At 37.6% G+C, this 18,989-nt stretch overlaps 2 protein-coding genes across 2 annotated transcripts; both read left to right on the top strand.

Moving 5' to 3' along the window:
- Positions 1–6,886: 6,886 nt before the first annotated feature.
- On the top strand, positions 6,887–10,186 carry LOC122068463. Its single transcript, XM_042632319.1, has 3 exons — positions 6,887–8,814; positions 8,920–9,873; positions 10,010–10,186. The coding sequence occupies exons 1-3, from the start codon at positions 7,063–7,065 to the stop codon at positions 10,184–10,186; spliced, it is 2,883 nt and encodes a 960-aa protein (XP_042488253.1). The 5' UTR covers positions 6,887–7,062.
- A 2,535-nt stretch (positions 10,187–12,721) lies between these two features.
- On the top strand, positions 12,722–15,569 carry LOC122068461 (thioredoxin F-type, chloroplastic-like). The gene is made up of 3 exons (XM_042632316.1): positions 12,722–13,151; positions 15,136–15,235; positions 15,326–15,569. The coding sequence occupies exons 1-3, from the start codon at positions 12,841–12,843 to the stop codon at positions 15,458–15,460; spliced, it is 546 nt and encodes a 181-aa protein (XP_042488250.1). The 5' UTR covers positions 12,722–12,840; the 3' UTR covers positions 15,461–15,569.
- The last annotated feature ends 3,420 nt before the right edge of the window (positions 15,570–18,989 follow it).

Genomic DNA, 18,989 nt, shown 5'->3' with positions numbered 1-18,989 from the left:
ATTATTTGTGTGTAGACTAGATATCATATATGCCATATCACGTATTTGAATGTGCATTTACATAATATGCTATGCGTGGTGTTATGATTGAATATTTATTATATCTTGATATATGTGATGGAGGAATCTCATTTGGACATGATATGCATGCTAGATTTTAGATGTCATAGTCGACTTGAAAACGATTGCATGGTGGCTCGTGGTATGGGACGTGATGCCATTGTGTAATTGTATTATGCTCATGTATAGGCATATGGCTAAGATGTGATTTACCCTTATATTACGACCTTTCCCAATAGAGATTTACATGTTGGGGATCATTGGGGAGAAGCATCGGGTTACGGTTGTCAAATTCCTATAGTGGTTAGTAGTATGCACGGCTGATCGTTAAGATAGTCGGTAACCCCGGTGGTATATTCAGAAGGTCGATCGTACTGTTTTTATTTCGAGTAGAGCCACCAATTTACTTTCTGTCATTTAAATTTGCCAGAAGTCAGCTTGCATTTTAAATTCTAGTACCAATAGTGAGCTTTCTCTGACAACCCTATGGGCGTATCGCGGGATGGGGTTCGCAGCTCATACCCGGGCATACTCGCACTGTGGTTGTGAGTAGCACATAACCTATGACCTAGTAATGTTGTTAAGCCAATAGGGTTAAAATGAATTGTGTATAGGCACATTGTTATGCATGTGTGCTATGTTTACTTTCTAAATGCCACGTGATGAGATGCTTATATGATAAATGTTGACATCATGGTGCATAATGCATTGATAGACTAGATGCCGTAGTCGGCTTGGAAACGAGTGCATTGGTGGCCCGTGGTATGGGACGCGGATGCACTATGCAATCGTACTATTGTCATATAGGAGCATACGGTTTAGGATTTCACCTTCCCGTGCTACGACCCTTCCCAACAGGGGTTAAGGTGTTGGGTTACCATTTGGGGGGAAGCAGTGGTCGCGGTTGTTGGGTCACTGTGGCAGTTAGATATAACGCCCGGTGGGTCAATAGGACAGTCGGCAACCCCGATGGTACATTCAAGAGGGTCAATCGTACTGCTTTTAAATTGCTGGAGTCAGCACCTTTAATTTCAGTCATTTACTTTTCTGTTGAAAGTCGGTGGACGGCATTGTCTTTACTTTTTCAAGTACTCACGGTGGGCCTTCTCCGACAGCCCTATGGGCGTATCGCGGGATGGAGTTCGCGGCTCGTACCCGGAGTATACGCGCACTGTGGCTGTAGTAGCACTAAACCGAAGACTTAGTAATGTTGCTTAGGTGGATGTGATTTAAAATGTAATGCATAACATGTAGTGCATATGATTGTGTTTTGATGTGTGGACTGCTATGTGGTCCATCTTACCACTTACTGAGCTAGTGAGCTCATCCCACGTGTGCACCCCTTTTTAGATGATTTTGCAGGTCATACATCTGAAGAGCACGGGGTGGGTCCCACAGTCGAGTTCCCCGAAGAGGACTAGTGGACCCCTGAGGAGTTAGAGCACAGCATTGACTGATCGTGCGAGAGTTGTGCTACGGGATCGCAGTTCTGATGCCGAGCTGAGCTCCACTACTGAGGCCGAGCTGAGCTCTACCATGTGATGCCGAGCTGGGCTCAACCCTTGATGCCGAGCTGAGCTCCAGCCTTTGATACCGAGCCGAGCTGTGTACTCTGATTATTTTGATGGATTCCTTTATATACTTGATATGTGAATTGTATTTTTATTGTGTAAATATCATGCCTTCGGGCCCACATGTATATAACTATTATATCACAATTCGGGTATCAAGTATTATGGGATTATTCACAGGTAAAACTTAGTCTTCCGCTGATCTGATGAGCTTATATTAGTTGTGTGTATGCTGTGGTGGAATACAGTATCAGATGATCCTGGCAGGTTTGGGTTAACCGGAGTTAACCCGATCACTGGCCCGGTTCCGTGAGAACGGGGTGTGACAATACCCATGAACTCAAAAAAATGACAACCACATTGGACCTCCTCCTGTGATGAGTAGTATACCACCACGCATCTTTGCTTAATTGGGATCTTAAAAGGCCCCACCCTAAATTTACGAATTGACCCTTGAAATGATTCCTCTTTCGCGGAAAGGCTAAAGCTGGAAATGAGATGTTTCTTAAAAATATCAAACACCCTCCTAGTGTACACCTTACCTGCATGCTCTTCAAGAGGATGTTGTAATGACAATTGAGGTAATTGGGTAGATGTTTTCAGCTCTGCCTCATCTTCCTTCTCTCTATGCCTTGTGATAGCCTTTTCATACTGTTTGACAAATTTATACAACGTTATTGTTCCCTTAAAGTAACCCTGGAAGTAACTGTTCATTCCCTCACTTCTTTGTGTTGAGCTCATCCCCGCAAAAAAATATTTTTTCAAATAACATGGAACCCAATGCTCATTTTGGATACTTATCACTCAACTAACAATTATCCTTCAAGTTATATTTTCCAATCATTGATTCCCATCTCTTGTCAGAAATTTCTTCCATCCATGTCCGATATATGCACTGATTCCAATCCTATTTAAATTTCGGACATCTGTACCATAACGGACCTAGGTGTTCTTTGGCATGCTTTGCAACCTGCCATGAGAAAAATCTATGGACTACATTTGGAAAAATACTTGACATAGCTGGTATAATGCCAGTGCACTCATCGGTAATAATGGCACTTGGTTCCTTGCCTCCCACTGCATTCATCCATGCTTTGAACAACCACTCGAATGACTCTTTAGTTTCGTTTGCAATCAAACCACGACCGAATAAAATAGATTGCCCGTGATTTTTTACGCCAGTGAATGGACCAAATGGCCACCAATACCTATTCTTCTTATACGTCATGTCAAACACGACAACATCACCAAACAACTGGTACATAGCCCTCGCTCTACTATTAACCCAAAAAATTCCACTCAACATCCCATTGTCAGCTAACTTAATGGAATAAATAAATCCTGGTTCCTTGGCTCAGATGGAGTAAAAATATGTTAAAACCAATTGACAATCCTCCGTATACATCTGTCTTTCGTTGCTCTTCATAAATCTTTTCAATTTTCCCTCCGATACACCAATATTACGTTGACCATTGAAGATTTCTACAATAACATCATTAATTTGTGTAGGACCCAAACCACTTTTCTAGAGATTACTAACTATCAACTTCACTTCATCCGATAACTGTTGGTGTGACCCAAGTCTGAATATTTGTTCTTGAACAACCAATGGGTGATTGTGCTTAGCTCAAACTTTTCAACTACCCACCCATTAGAATTGGATTTAAGAATAATAAATGTTGGGCAACCAACCCTTACCTCGGCTCTACGGCGCACCTCTCTGCCCTTCTGATTCTTGCGGTTTATATTACGAAAATCTTCTTTATAACAAACAAACCTCTTTGACAGTATCCCGTCTTGATCCATCTAACCTTTTCCTTGAATAATTCATCCAATGTATGTGCACACTAAAGCCCGCCTTTCTTGCATACTCATTATAAAGAGAGTAGGCAGCATTTATGTCATCAAATGCCATCCCAATGTAAGGCAAAATCTCTGTTGATTCAGTACCTCCTGATGTTGTTCCAGGTCCTTGTGCATTATTACTAGCTACAAACATGTTGCCCTGCTCTTTGCTTGCTTCTCCACCACCATTGCCTTCTGCTATACCCTCTTCATCACCAGTCCCTTCCTCATTTACTAAAGATTCTTCTGTCTTGTCATCCCAGTCTTGTATTTCATTCTCCATCTCTCTAGCATCTGCTTCTATAACTTGCTCTAATTCTGATTGTTTGTTGCTACCATATACAAACTCTGTCAAAGCGTCAAACCCAATAATAATTTGTAACACAAATATATGTACAGAATTTACGTAAAGATCTATTTTTTGATCCAAGCAATTTACCTTTTTCCATATAAAACCATTTACTCCTAAAGCTAGAACCTTCCTCATCCACATCTCCCATCTCTACTTCTGCCGCAACAAATAATTCTCTCCTACTATCTTCGACTTGTACGTAGATTACACATTAAAATACTGTCAAATTTTTATATGCTGATTCGTGCATTGACGAAGAACAAGCATGGAAACAGCAAGCAAAGACATTGAACTACCCCACCATTTCCAAATAAATCAATGCTTTATAAAAAAAAATATTTTCTACAACTAATAGCATAAATGAGATAAAACCATGAGGGCCCATAAATACCACATTCATCACAAAAAAAACAAGGGCACTTCCAAAGCCGCAACATCTATGGCGGTAAGAAGCATTTGAATTAATCCAAAACAAATCACTACATAACCAATACACCATTGTTTTAGATTTTGCTGGATTTAAAATTTTCTGACTATTGAGTTTCTATATGACATTTCACAACATCCAACCTAGCATCTTCTCCCAGATGTACCCAAACTATGTTCATTTTGAAACAACTCTACTACATACACAACCCAGCAAAAAAATAATAGGGATACCACCTAAACAATGTCCAATGGATCTTCACTTCATTCACATCCATATGCTCAACACAATGTACATCTAGGGTGTGGGTGTGGAATATACTACCCCTTGTGTTGATGCTTTTTGTTTTGTGTTTAAGGGAGAAAGTTAGATAATATGTTCATTTTTCAGTTTCATATGTTCGCCAAATATAACTATTTTTATATGACTACAATCCTATACTTGTATACCAAATTTAAAACATCATCAAATTAAACCTACAATTTTCTAATAATTAATATAACCGACCTCATGATTAACATTGGAGGGCGTGTACTACATCGCATAGAAGATGTTCTTCTTTTCCACCTTCCCCATCTTTTGTTCACCACCTATGCATAAACCAACATCATAAATTAGAAAATTTAACATTATGCTAAGTATGTTTCAAACATCACCTTCTAAAAATCAAGTACCAAGGTTCCAAACAAGAACATTTGGATTCCAACAACATATATTATCTCAAATTTATTGGTAAGATTATTCCAAAAAAAAATTTACTTACATGTTTACCTGTTTAATTACACATACAAACTGGTAAGTTATATCTTAACAGGTGTAACAGAACACTGTCCTATTGATTTGTCGTCTCCTTCCTGGCTACATAAGTTTACTCTTTTACAAGTCCCAACTGCTTTTGGTTAGAAAGATCGAATCTCCTTTACAAAAAATGTCAAATTATGACCACCTCATAAGTAGGAAATAGAAGAAACGAAACAAGTAAGGGAAAAGATACTACTGTTTCATTTTTTCCCCAATGAAAAATCAAAATGAAAATCAAATTCAAAATCAAATCAAGTTTAACTGCATATCTTACATCTTCATACACTTTGTTATAGCACTAGCTTCTTGATGTCCTCATCCTTTGACCAACCTATACCCTGCTACACATCCACATCGTCAAAATTAAACATTCCCATTAAAGTTAGGGTAATTTACAACGCCACCCCCTGGAGAATGCCAATATTATAGGGACACCCCCTCTCTTTCACCAAATTGGACTCGGACCCCCTACCATCAGTCAACGTTACATAATATACCAAGAATGCTGACATCAGCAGTTAATATTTTTTCTAAATTCCATTTTGCCCTTCAAAATAATGAAGTACCAAAATTGCCCTTAATGGTTCTATTTCCAAAATCGATTGAGGAAAACCTAACTCACAACTCAAATATGACGAGTCGCGCGAGTTACTGAGTAAGAGAAGAACGTCGGAGAAGAACGTCGGAGAAGAAGATTGATAGGAATTTTCAGATCGGTGGCTGCAACACCTTCCGGTAGCGTCTACGGAGGCTGCGAACCCCCTCCGGCGATTACAGGTATGTTATCCTGCCTCCTTGTCTCATTTAACCCTTTTATTCATCATCCCCAAATCGATTTCACAACCCTAACTCACTACTCACTTCTAACGGGTCACAAATCAGCCTCAATGAGTTGAGAAGAAGAACGGGTAGGCTTGCAGATCGGCGGCTGCGAACACTCTTTCGATGACGGCGACGACGGCGACTACGGCAGCGAACCCCCTCCAGCGACTACAGCGGCGAACCCCCTCCAGCGACTACGGCGGCGAACCCCCTCCAGCGACTACAGGTATCTCTGAAATTTTACCCTTTTATTGATCATCCCCAAATCGATTGATAGGAACAGCTACTTCTGCTGGCTCTCTTCACTCTGTATCTGAATTCTATTCTCATTACTGGGTATATATGATTGAGAAATGTTTTGATATCCTTTTGTATATGAATAACCTTGTATAATGATTAATACATGCACGAATTGCTCATCAAATAGCTATCGAACGATTGAGACCATTTTGTCAGATTATACCTGTAGATTTCAACCATGGATGATTATACATTAGTTTCTTGTCCACAAGCTGCTTCAGAACAGAATTTTCCCTTTTTAAGCCATTGAAAATGATATGTATATGCCTTATTGGTTCCGACAGTACCATCACTTCTTGTGGCTTTTTTAAGCATTTGGTCCCCTCTTCTTTTCCTATTCTAATAAATCATTCTTATTCTTGTCTTGCACCATAGCTTGGCTAAAATTGAAATGTGTTTTGGTTGTGCTTTAAGGGTCCCATAGATGTACTAAACTATGCCTCTTGTAAATGGTTTCTGAGGCATTATTGGGCTCTGCTCCTTATTTTCCTAATATGTTACTGTTTCCAAAACAATGGTTCCTTGTGCTTTATGCTTTATGGGTCTCTTTACATCTGTTAATATTACTATCTCCATGTTGTAGTGGCCTTTTGAATGTGGAATGGTTCCTATCTATACTTCTACTAATAAATCATTCTTGTATGGTACAACCCATCACTTTAAACTTTATTTTCTTTTTGAAAAAATAAAAAAAAAGAAATTCCATGTTAACATATGCTTGTGTTTCAGAGACAACTTTTACTATTAGTTTTCTTGGTAAAAAATTCAATGTGAACTATTTGCTGAATAAGACAAATATGGTGGTTCTTACATTTGGTAAAACTGTGCTTTGCTATATTTTGCTATGATTTTCATGTTTATTATAAGAGAGTGTGAGAAATATTATGAATTTTACTAATTGCATTGTTATCATTTGTAGAATGGATCCTTACACATTGTATTACCATTACGATGGGAAGGTTGAGCACAAGATTGTTGATAGAGAGAAGTTCAGTTATTTTGAGTTACTATGCGACATCTACAGTACGGTGTTGTCACATATTCCAGATGGGAGGTCTATCAAGTTCACTTGTCAAGCTATGCTGCCTGATAGTAGGGTTATGATTGATATATGGAACGATGACACACTCATGCAAGTGTTGTCTATTTTTGAAGAGTTGAGGGTTCTTATGGTGTATGTGTCAAATGTGAAGCAGTTTGACAATGGTTTTGGTGGTCATACCATTAATGGCTATCCATTCAAAGTTGTTGGTAGAGATCTTCCAAGAAGAAGACAGAGGAATGAAGTGCAGCCTCCTAGCATTGGAATTGGATCATTTGTTCATTATGAAAGTGGTACATCTAGAGTACCAAAACCGATAGTCCAGAGTGCTTGTTGCTCAGGTATTTCTATAGGCAGAACTGGTGCATCCAACATGAGATCAAGCGAAGATGGTAGTGGTACAATCCCCGGGATAATTTCAAGTCATAGTGAGAAAGGAAAATCTATTGTAGATGTGGTAGAGGTGATAGATGAGGCAAATGATGTGACTAATACATACTCAAGTGGATGTGAGTATGTTATGTCTGACTCGGAAGATGAAGACTGGAAAATGCAAAGTGATGATGGCTTTAAAGATATTAGTAAAAGTGGAAGTGAAGAAGAGGTGCACTTTGAAGATGGGGATGGCTCTGAGGTGCACTTTGAAGATGGGGATGGCTCTGAAGGTGATGAAGCATCTATTGGAACTGATGACTTATCAGATTATGACTCCGATGAGTTCCATGCACCACAAGTCCGTAGGGCAAGAAGTGTTTTTGATGTTGAAGGAAAAGTCCAACTAGAGGATGGTATGATATTTGATGATGTGGACCATTTTAGGAGAGAATTGAAAGATTATGCAATCCAAGAGGGTTTTCATCTTCAGAGAATAAAAAATGAGAGGACAAGGGTAACTGTTATTTGTGCTGATGATGGTTGTCAGTGGAGAATTCATGCATCACCGACTGAAGATAAAATCACTTTTATGATAAAGTCTTTTAATCCTCAGCATACTTGTTCTCAAAGAAAAGACAAAAACCCGGATGCAACATCAAGATGGATTGCTAACAAACTTGGTCCACAACTCAAAGCAGATCCTGAGTTGTCTACTAATAGTATTAGAGCCATGTTATGGAAGGATTATAAGATTCAACCAAGTTACAGTCAGATTTGGAGGGCACGTCTTCTTGCAAAAGAAGTAAATGAGGGTAGCCATGCCAAGTCGTATTCCAAGCTTCCAAGGTATGGAGAGATGGTTAGGCAAACCAATCCAGGTTCAATGTTTAATCTTCAATTCATTTCAAGAACTAACATGGCCGACAATCCAGTGTTTAAAAGGTGTTTTGTTTGTTATGAAGCAAGCAAAAGAGGGTTTCTTAATGGTTGTAGGCCATTTATTGGGTTGGATGGATGCCATCTGAAGGGAAAGTTTGGAGGGACACTATTGGCAGCTATTTCTGTTGACGGGAACAATGGATTATTTCCACTTGCCTATGCTGTTGTTGAATCTGAGTGCAAAGACAGTTGGCTGTGGTTCCTTCAGAATCTGTATACTGCATTGTATTCTACATCAGATGACATGGGGTATTTAACTTTCATGTCAGATAAGCAAAAGGTGCCTTCTTATCAATTTCTCTTTAAATGTTTTTACTTCTTTTTTTTATATCAATTGCTGATTTCTGATATTGTTTTTTTTTTTTCATTCTTATTGGGTGTGTAGGGGTTAACTGATGCAATTAAGGAGGTTTTCCTTGAATCACATACAAGGCATTGCAGTAGGCATTTGTATGCAAATTTCAGGAAAGATTATAAAGGTGAGAAGCTAAAAGCTTTATTTTGGACTGCATCAAGGGCTTACAGAGAAATTGAGTGGACAAAGGCAATGGCTGAGATCAAGAGTATAAATCAAAAAGCATATGATTTTCTGATGGAAAACCAGCCTAGTTCATGGTCAAGATGGGCATTTAATCACCAAACAAAAAGTGATCACATAACCAACAACATGACAGAGTCCTTCAATAACTGGGTAGGCCCGTATAGAGACAAACCCATCCTATATTTGATTGATCAAGTGCGGATAAGTTTGATGGATAAATTACATAAGAGGTTTGAGCAAGCTTGTTCTTACAAGGGGACTTTGACACCAAAGATTAAGAAGAGAATGGATGTGATCCACCAGCAATCAAGATCTTGTGTGGCCCTATCAGCAGGATATAATGAATTTGAGGTGAACGATGGCACATCAAGATTTGTGGTAAACTTGAATACTCGAAAATGTGGGTGTCAAGTATGGGAGGCTACCGGGCTGCCATGTAGACATGCAGCTTGCTGTATTACATTTAAGAGGGAAAACCTATCAGATTACTGTGATAGTTTTTATTTTCTAGGGAAATATCTACAAGCTTATGAGAACATGATACACCCACTTCCTGACATATCAGAGTTGGAAGAAACAAGTAGTATGGGAGTGGTGGAGCCTCCACCTCTGAGAAGGCACCCAGGCAGACCCAAAAAAGTTAGAAAAAAGGAGGATGGTGAACCAGCAGGAAGTGAGTACAGAAAGAAGTCTACATCAGTAAGATGTGATAAGTGTGGGCTTCAGGGTCATAACAGGAGAACATGTAAAGGGGGTCAAATTAGGAGGAAAAGGGCAAGGAAAAGCAGTATTGTGAAGGTAACCATGATTCATTCTCCAAAGACCATTCAGTTATCATCCTATGATATTGTAATCAATTCTACTAAATTTTAGACATATGTTATACTTCCATAATTACTCAACTATACTTGGATTGTTCTAAATGCTTGTGTAGGAGAGTCGAAATGTGGGGGCTAGTGAAGCTGAAGTCAATGTCTCTCAGCGGACAAGATCACATAATGCATCAACTGCATTGAATGATAGTGTTCAAGCAAGGAAAAGAGCGAAAGCGACAGCAGCTCGGGCAAGAAGACGTGAAAAGGAGGCAATGCAGAAGCCAAACAAGAATTGAGTTTGGACAAAGGGGGGTTTTTTTTTTGGGGGGGGGAAATGATGTGTATATAGGCCTTTTGATTTTGGAAATTATCATTACTAGACTGGACAGGTTTTCGATATGTGTAATTCTGATGTGTATACAGGCCTTTTGATTTTTGTCAAGTATGTGGAATGGACATGTGTATAGGTTTTTTTATTTTCATTTTGGATGTGGAATGAACATGTTGGAAAGGTTTTTTGATTTTCATTTATATGTGGAGTGGACAAGGCTGGACAAGTTTTTTTGATTTTGTTCTTGATGTGGAATGGACATGTGGGCAGATTTCTTTTTCTTGATTTTCATTTCTGTTTGACACTGTATTCAATAGGGTACCGAGGGATTTCCTGATTTTAACTTGGTCTCAGTTTTTGTCAACCTGAACATAATGAACTGCAACACACATACAAACACAAGTCATAATTAGTTAGGGGCTTTCACTCAATTTGATATATATTCATATTGTAATATATTGGGTGATATCTCATTTTCACCTCATTTTCACCTGGTATTACCTATCACATTGAGCTTAATGAATGGTCAAAACACCTTGTGTAAGTCATGTCCAAAACTTACAATTTTGTGTTCTGTTGTTTGTTATGATTAGTGTTTTTCTACTGCACCTGATAGTAGAATAATGAAATTTTTTTTTTATTAGTGAACAATAGTAATCTCTTTACTGGGAAGGGCCTTGAAACTTTTCTTCTCAGAGGTGCTTGTTGCTTCTCTGCTGTTGTTTCTAGGCAGAGCATATGCAGGTTCGTGGGTCTATCTTCGGCGTCTCGTTGAGCACACAAAATCCCAATAGAGAACTAGAGATCAAAATGGGGAAAATAGAGAAGAGAAAAAAAAAAACAAAAACAAAAACAAACAAACATATCTTCTCGCCTGCGACAGAAACTGGATGGGAAGCACTACTCGCCGGCGACAAAAGGAGAGGTATTTTCCAGCGACTGCCCTCTCTATCTCTGCTGGAACTCGTCTGAACCGTTGGTAGCAGGTAGGGAGAAGAGGAGAGAAGGAGAGAAAGAGAGAAGGAGAGAAGGAGAGATAAAAGGGTAAGGAGGGGTATTTTTGGGATAATGAAAAATGTCTAATTTATCAGTTTTTACTCATAAGGGAAAAAACGTCATTTCAAAGCATCATGTAACGTTGACTGACGGTAGGGGGTCCGAGTCCAATTTGGTGAAAAAGAGGGGGTGTCCATATAATATTGGCATTCTCCAGGGGGTGGCGTTGTAAATTACCCTTAAAGTTATCGATGTATTCACTTATCCATGAATCAAAACTAGGCACAACCCACCTATATGCAATTTACTGAAGAAGAAACCAAATAATTATGGAATTCCTCGGTAGCCATTTTCCTGGCCCTTTGCCATCCGGCACTAATGATTTGTCGTCTCTCTTTCTCAAATATTGATACAACACTAGGCTTCTGATCTATGAAATGAAATGCATTCCACCAACAACATTACAACTCAATCACATTAAACAATTTATACCCAAAAAAACATTACCGGGATATAACTTTTGGATTTTCATAAATATAAGAGGGATACGAACCTGATCTCCTCTACAACCACGCCACACTCTGAATCTTTCCTTCATCTTCCAAATCTCTTATAGACCTTCAAAACCTAAAGCGCACCAGCATCAACCTCCCACACTGCCTTTGGAGGACAGAAAATTCTAAAATGCTAAATTTTACCTTCGCTTTCCAATCTCGAAGGAATATCTTAGGTTTCTTCTATATTGCCCTTTTCTCTTCATTGCCAATGAACCCAGCCTCTCGCCATCTACAACTATATCCTTTAACGACACCCTTGCTTTTATTTCTTTTTTTGGGTCTTCCGACTCCTGAACCTTTCTAGTTTCCGACAACTTGTGTAGGCGGTGAGTTCCTAAACGGCTGTATGCGGTGAGCGTCTTGCTTCCATCAGTTGTAGAGAGCAAAGGGCAAGCTCCTATCACTACGAGTTCCTCCTCTTCCAGATATGAGAGAGGAGAGAGGAGAGAGGAGAGAGGAGAGAGGAGAGATATCATATTAGTATGCCTCAGAACTGTCAAGTATAATACCTGACAGATGTCTCGTATTGTGACTAAATCCTGTAAATCTGAACTACGGTCCATATTTAATATCCTCAATCCCAGGGTTCAGGCATGCTGGCATACCTGATACCCAGGTATGTTGGTAGCATGCCTAGTTTATTTAAACGATTAACCAACAGTTTAGTCAACCAACCTCATAGATAAGAATATCCGCGTTGTGAAATCTTCGCAAGACCACTCAAGCGGTCAAGCCTTGTGATTCTACCACGTGCCAATGTTCCAAAACGGGCCTTCTCCAAAAATTTGTGTGGACGCAGTGAACTAAAATTTTTTGCTCCGTGAATGACTAAATGACAAAATTAGTCCTAAAAATATTCTGATTCCTTACATCTAAGAAGGATATTCTGAAGGCTAAATCTGGAATTTCACTCCATTCATTCGTCATCTACATTATCTTCCATTCTTCCTTACTGATCTCACTCTCTTCTGCTACTCTGCAAAATCAGAATTCCGCCATTCTCATTTCCTCATCGAATTGCAGACAAGCTCAGAAAATTTCTCTCTCGTCTATACCTGACCCTTTAATGGCTCTTCAAATTTCTCTGTCGTCTCCTTTGCGTTCTACGACCTCATCGTCTTCATGGTCACTGACCCAGCCTGCTGTACCGAACGATCAAGTTCGTTGTGCTGGGGATCGATCTTCTAGGTTTTCGGGGAGCGTTTTGAAGAATTTTGAAAGGAGGAGAGAGATTGGAGGATCTGTGAGGTCGAGCTTGGATATGGCGGGACCGGTTGTCGGGCAGGTTACTGCGGTCAACAAGGATACGTTCTGGCCTCTGGTCGAAGCCGCATGTGCCAGTGACAAGATTGTCGTCCTAGACATGTATACGCAATGGTACAATCTCTTGAATTTGGATTTGGTTTCTTCAATTAATGACTCCACTAGTTGTTCTTCTGCTCTATTTTGGTAGATTGAGTAGAGACCACACAGTCATCTGAATTGGGGCCACTATAGAAACATGGAAAACCCTATTTAAGTTGTAATATTTTGTCTCTTTATCCTTGATGCACCATAGATAGAATCATGGAAAAGCCAATTTAAGATATAATATTTTGCCTCTTTATTGTTGATGCTTCATGTTTATTCCGCTGAACTAGTAATTGGTTAATGGTGATGAGATCTGTGAAGGCTTACTCTTCTTTTCACTTTTTTTTTTTTGGTTTGTTTTGGGGTGGGGGTGGGGGAATGGGATATTTTTATTGATGTGCCATATGCTAGTTTAGCAAATATTTATTTTCTTCCTGATGTTTTTATTTTTATTTTTTATTTATTTATTAAGTCCTGCTAACTGAAGTAGGAAAAGGGAAACTAATTTATTGAGAATTGTGGCAAACATCATTTTGATTGTAGTCACAGGTTTAACATGTGAATGGTATTTGGTTATTTTGATTCATCACCAGGAAGGGCCCCTCTTGATGGTTATATTCTCTTTGTTTACTCTTCAGTAGCTGGAGCCTCGTGCACTGGATAGCTCTTTTTTTTTTCTTCACTCTTCAGTAACAATTTGATTTTTATGATTTGCTTCTTGTTATGGATACACAATGAAAAATGTTTTAAAAACCTGACCAGGAGTCAGGCTATTTCAGGTCCTCCGTTGAGCCAATTCCAAGTTCTATCTCAAAGGTGGAAGGATTCCAAACTTTGGGAATTATTTTTTAAATAAATAATTGATAAATTTGGGTCCTTTTAGAGGCTTAAGGCTATGAAATATTAATTTCTTTTCACTCAGTTATTTTCCTTTTGATAGACTATAGTATATAGACCAAAAAATAATACAATATCAGGATGCGATTTTCCCTTGACATATTGACGTTGTATTCGAGTGCATATTGTTGAAGAAAACATAAGAAAAATCTTCAAAAAATGACAGTGAGGAAAAATATCACATCTGTGTTGGCTTGTCTAGTTGCAAGTAAAGGAAAGGGAAGGGACATGAAATTGGTTTTGATAAGAAAAAGGAGAGTTTTTTAATCATAATTGGGTAGTTTACCTAAAGCTCTTACCGTATTTGGTAATTATATTTTCAGATGTAATATTTATTTTATTTTTCAACTTAAAAGGATTTGGTTGCAAAGTAAAGTAAAATTTAATAATCAAATTTAGAATGTTTTTGAGTTAGCTACAAATCCTGTGAGGTAATCATTGCAAAAGTTTGCATGTTAGCATTGATTTGATTTGATTTCCTTTCCCTTTATTTGCCTTGCATCCAGATGGAGCCGTTGAGACATTGGATGTAGAGTATATCAAGAGCTATGTTACCCAGATGCAGCAAGTACCCAGAGAGATCAGGACAGAGTGAAGCATCACCAGAAGAATAGTCATATTAAACCAGTCAGGAGAGTGTAGCTATTACTAATTAACTTGTGCTAGAATTCAGTACAAACGTTTTTATATAGACTTCACATAACCAGAGAGATCCAGACTCCTTTTATGACTTTAAACTCTTGAATGAATAAACCCTGTAGTATATTGATACCCTCATAATAATTTAGCCATGACTACCAACAAAGATCAAACATATCTTGAGTTGTTAGGTAGGGAACTATGGAAGCATATTCAAGGAAAACGGTTTTGACCACTGAAAAATAGGGCCTCAACAAAAGCGACATTTAGATGGGTAAATAAGGGAAAGAAAAAACAAAAATCTAATTCGGCTTCTCACTATAAATATGTTGAAGAATTACAGATATACCCATGTCTTATTTTATGCTTGCATCATTATACTTCTATATCATATCAAAGCTTTTAATTTCCTCATGTTTGGAATCCATATGTTATAACCTTGTATTTAATTTCTGGTCGATTTTGACTTGTGAAGGTGTGGTCCTTGTAAGGTGATTGCCCCAAAATTCCAAGAACTGTCTGAGAAGCACCTTGATGTTGTTTTTATGAAGCTTGACTGCAACCAAGAAAACAAGGCATGTTTGTATTAGTAGTCACTCTGTGTGTGTGTGTGCTGATATTTTGAATCTCTCTCTCACATTGTGTTATCTGTTCTCTTTTTGCAGCCATTAGCAAAGGAATTGGGGATAAAGGTCGTCCCTACTTTCAAGATCCTCAAGGGAAGCAAGGTTGTAAAAGAAGTTACTGGGGCCAAATTTGATGATTTAGTTGCTGCTATTGAATCTGTTAAATCCAGTTGATGATTCTCATCTTCTGCTTACTATTGTTTCCATTGTATCAAATATCAATTGTCCATGAGGTATGAATTGCATCCATATATATAAATGTCATCTGTACGTATTTGGTTGATCCTTTGGGTGTTCATTATACCACTGTTATACCACTGAACAGCCAAAGGGCTCAGAGTACTACTAGTATGCTTTAGATGGGAAAAGAATTGGTTATGGTTTACTTTGCTTGGTAGGAATTCTGCTATATGGATGTCAATCAATAGTCAATGATGAACAATAGCCATTTTGATAGTTTTTCGCTGTAACTTTGTAGTAAGGCAAATCCATTGGATGACTTTTAAGTGTCTAACTACTAAAGTAAATCGATCTACATTCTTTAAGCATAGATGCCATTACTGTCCAAATTTCCCACTTAGGTAAGGTTTTTCTAGCTGCCACACCCTCAAAATATTCTCTGCATGAAACAGATTTCGCAGATAGCTCTCAGATAGACAATCAGTCTCAACTACAAAAATATATTTCCAATATAGGATGATGGTCAGGGTAGGAAGGGTTGGCCTTTCTTCCTTACAGATTACTAAACGGATGTTGGATTAGCTTGCACCAGTGTTAAGAAAATGCTCGTTTAGCTTCACTGCTTGTCCAATCAAAGCAGCTACTCTGTGGAGGATGTCTGGTGGCCAGTATGAAAGAGGAAGTCGAGGTAATCGATTAATCCTCTCTCTTGAAGTATTCCCAGGCTAATTAATTTCTCAATATATACATTCCTTTGCTATGTCCTCCCTGAGCTCCCCTAGCCTTTTTTGGATTAATCCTTTGGCCACCAAACCCCAGACATGAAAATATGGAACAATTCATCAAACTGGATCTAAAGTGGCAAGGTAATTTTACATAGTTTGGGTAAACTGGATCTAAAGTGGCATCATCAATGATAAACGAATAATTTTGTCTTGCTTTCCTCCGTGTCTTGATCAGGTGTTCATATGATATCAAGATGAAACTTTGTATCTAAAATCTCAGCAATGAAGGCATTGGTGTTGTCCGGTCTAACAGTGTAACAGCCATAATATTCAGGCCGGAGGTGCAATTACTCAAAGAGCATCATGTGAATCAATCGAGAGAAATGTATTAGGCTCATTCAATAACTTGATCATCTGTAGCAGTTATATAGAGTTGATCTTCTCTCTCTCTCTCTCTCTCTCTCTCTCTCTCTCTCTCTCTCTCTCTCTTTGATAATAAGAAAAATTCATAAAGATAAAAAAGAGAATGCACATCAAGGTATTCTATTGGGGAGGGGATTGAGATTCCTTTTTTAGAACCCAAAAAGCAACCAATTTTAGCTAAGTAATTACATCATCATCAGGTGGTTTGAGATGGTATGTGAGTTTAATAAAAAAAGGTTGCATAGCCAAATATTATAGAGTAGATCTTGTTATGATATAAAGAAATTGGGTTTTATCTCTATAAAAGATGAATGATGGTTATTTGGTGTGAAAATTGTCTGCAGTCACTGCACCGGTGCAGTGAGCATCTGGTGGTTGGGAGCCCCTTGGGGTGTGCGTTGAGATGTTTTCAGCCATCGAATGCTCACTGTAGACAATTTGACCCACCCGGTTATTTGACTTTGATTATATATATAATATAGATGGCTAATATATGTCATCTAAATTATATATATATATATATATATATATTTTTTTTTTATTTCACATTACATGAATGGAACATAGTCCGTGTGTTTAGTGGATACATGGAATATAACACAGTTTTTTAATTTTACATTTTTTTTTTTTTAAATTTCGCATGGTCTTGAAACTTATTCATACAATAAACTTAGGGCGGTGGTTTTTTAAATGCCCTAAAAATGAAGACCATCTACACTTTTTTATTTTGGGTAAAACTCCCACTAGCCTGATTAGTTTATCGATTGATGAATCCATGATAATGTTATTACCCATGGAGTATTCATACTCAGCCACTTTGGGGCAATAGGCCACACAATTTCTCGTGTTTAATATTATTGTATTTATATTCATATGGTTTTTGATCTTATAAATTACTATTATTTTCCTTTTTTTAAAGTATGAACAATTATGTAATAATTATTGCTTTAACTGATGGACAAATCTAAGATAGTTGTAGGAAAAAATTTCAACAATTTTTAGTGGCTATTTTAGTTATTTTATGGTCTTGTAAAGGAATTGATCTTTCTATTGATAGCAAAAATAATGCTTTCAAACATACAAGCTATTAACAAAAATATTGTGGATGGAATTTTTTGGTAATTTTTTAATAACCTAAAGAAATGATTATGTTAAGTGCATGTCATACATGTTTTGATCTTTTTTTTTCTTCTTCAGTTAAGAAGTATTTTTTTCTCTTCAGATTCTACTATACCACATTTAAGGCAAAAAAAAAAAAACACAATAATTTGTTTTTGACTCATTAACATTATTTTGGCACAGAAACATTGCCATACAGAGCCTTAGTAATTAAGCAGCATTATCAGCTTTTGCACAGCTAGCCAACTTTCAAACATATCCAGAGCTATTATGGGAGTTGATGACAAGTAATGTTGATTTAAATATGGAGGTACATGCTCCCATTCAATCTTTTTGGTAGACCCATTCAATCTTATCTAATGCATCATAAAACAGTGCACTCACCCATGCTATGGGCAGAGTTCCCATTCTCAAAATTTTATTAAAAGAAAACTAATTGTAAGTCAAATTAAGATGATTGCAGATCCTAGTCCTAGCTAAACCTCTTAAAACATGAGTTAAGTGGATGCATTTTCTATCCATTTCCTTAATACAAACATACTTAAAAAGTTTTAGGACATAAGCTAATATCAAATAAAATATCTTGAGACTATTTCATTTTGCAGCTTTATTGCATGGTATATTTGGTGGGCACGGAATGATTTCTTCTTCAAATGACATACACAGTCTTTGGTTTATGTCATTCAAAGCATATAACACAACACCAGTAATGGGTTTTATAAAGCTCAATTGTGATGCGTCTCTTCAATCCGATAGCCCAAATGGAAGACTTACATTTATTTTTTGTGATGACAATCTGTTCCTTGAACCTCTAAATTGTCTATGTTCTTCAAAAAGAAAAAAAAAGAAAAAAATTCTATATTCTACATCATAATGAGGTAGGCAATGATGATTCACTTAGGCATCCTTCAAGCTAATGAAGATAGTTGGGATCATTTTATTGTTGAATTTGACAACAAAATGCTAATCCCAACCCATGTCATTGAGCACAACAATTCACAAATTCCGAGGAAGAAAAACAATTTAGCTGACTCCTTGTTAAGAGGGTCCAATCCTTGAAGCTAGGTAGGGTGATTGGCCTATTGCTAACTCCATGACTTCTGGATGCATGTAATTTGGAATCCATGTGTATTAAATATTTTTCTATAAATAAAGTTTTCTTTATACTCCGTTCCCAACAGTAATAATAATAATAATAATAATAATAATAATAATAATAATAATAATAATAATAATAATAATAATAATTAAAAAAA

Source organism: Macadamia integrifolia, unplaced genomic scaffold (genome assembly GCF_013358625.1).
Source record: "Macadamia integrifolia cultivar HAES 741 unplaced genomic scaffold, SCU_Mint_v3 scaffold401, whole genome shotgun sequence".
Taxonomy (NCBI): domain Eukaryota; kingdom Viridiplantae; phylum Streptophyta; class Magnoliopsida; order Proteales; family Proteaceae; genus Macadamia; species Macadamia integrifolia.
This window is presented reverse-complemented; position numbering and strand designations above follow the sequence as displayed.

Bases quoted from the DNA above. Each gene is read 5' to 3' on its own strand.
- LOC122068463 (XM_042632319.1), top strand. From the start codon at position 7,063: ATGAATTTTACTAATTGCATTGTTATCATTTGTAGAATGGATCCTTAC. The intron at 8,815-8,919 runs GTGCCTTCTTAT...TTGGGTGTGTAG, and splicing joins TCATGTCAGATAAGCAAAAG to GGGTTAACTGATGCAATTAA. The intron at 9,874-10,009 runs GTAACCATGATT...ATGCTTGTGTAG, and splicing joins GGAAAAGCAGTATTGTGAAG to GAGAGTCGAAATGTGGGGGC.
- LOC122068461 (XM_042632316.1), top strand. From the start codon at position 12,841: ATGGCTCTTCAAATTTCTCTGTCGTCTCCTTTGCGTTCTACGACCTCA. The intron at 13,152-15,135 runs GTACAATCTCTT...TGACTTGTGAAG, and splicing joins CTAGACATGTATACGCAATG to GTGTGGTCCTTGTAAGGTGA. The intron at 15,236-15,325 runs GCATGTTTGTAT...CTCTTTTTGCAG, and splicing joins ACTGCAACCAAGAAAACAAG to CCATTAGCAAAGGAATTGGG.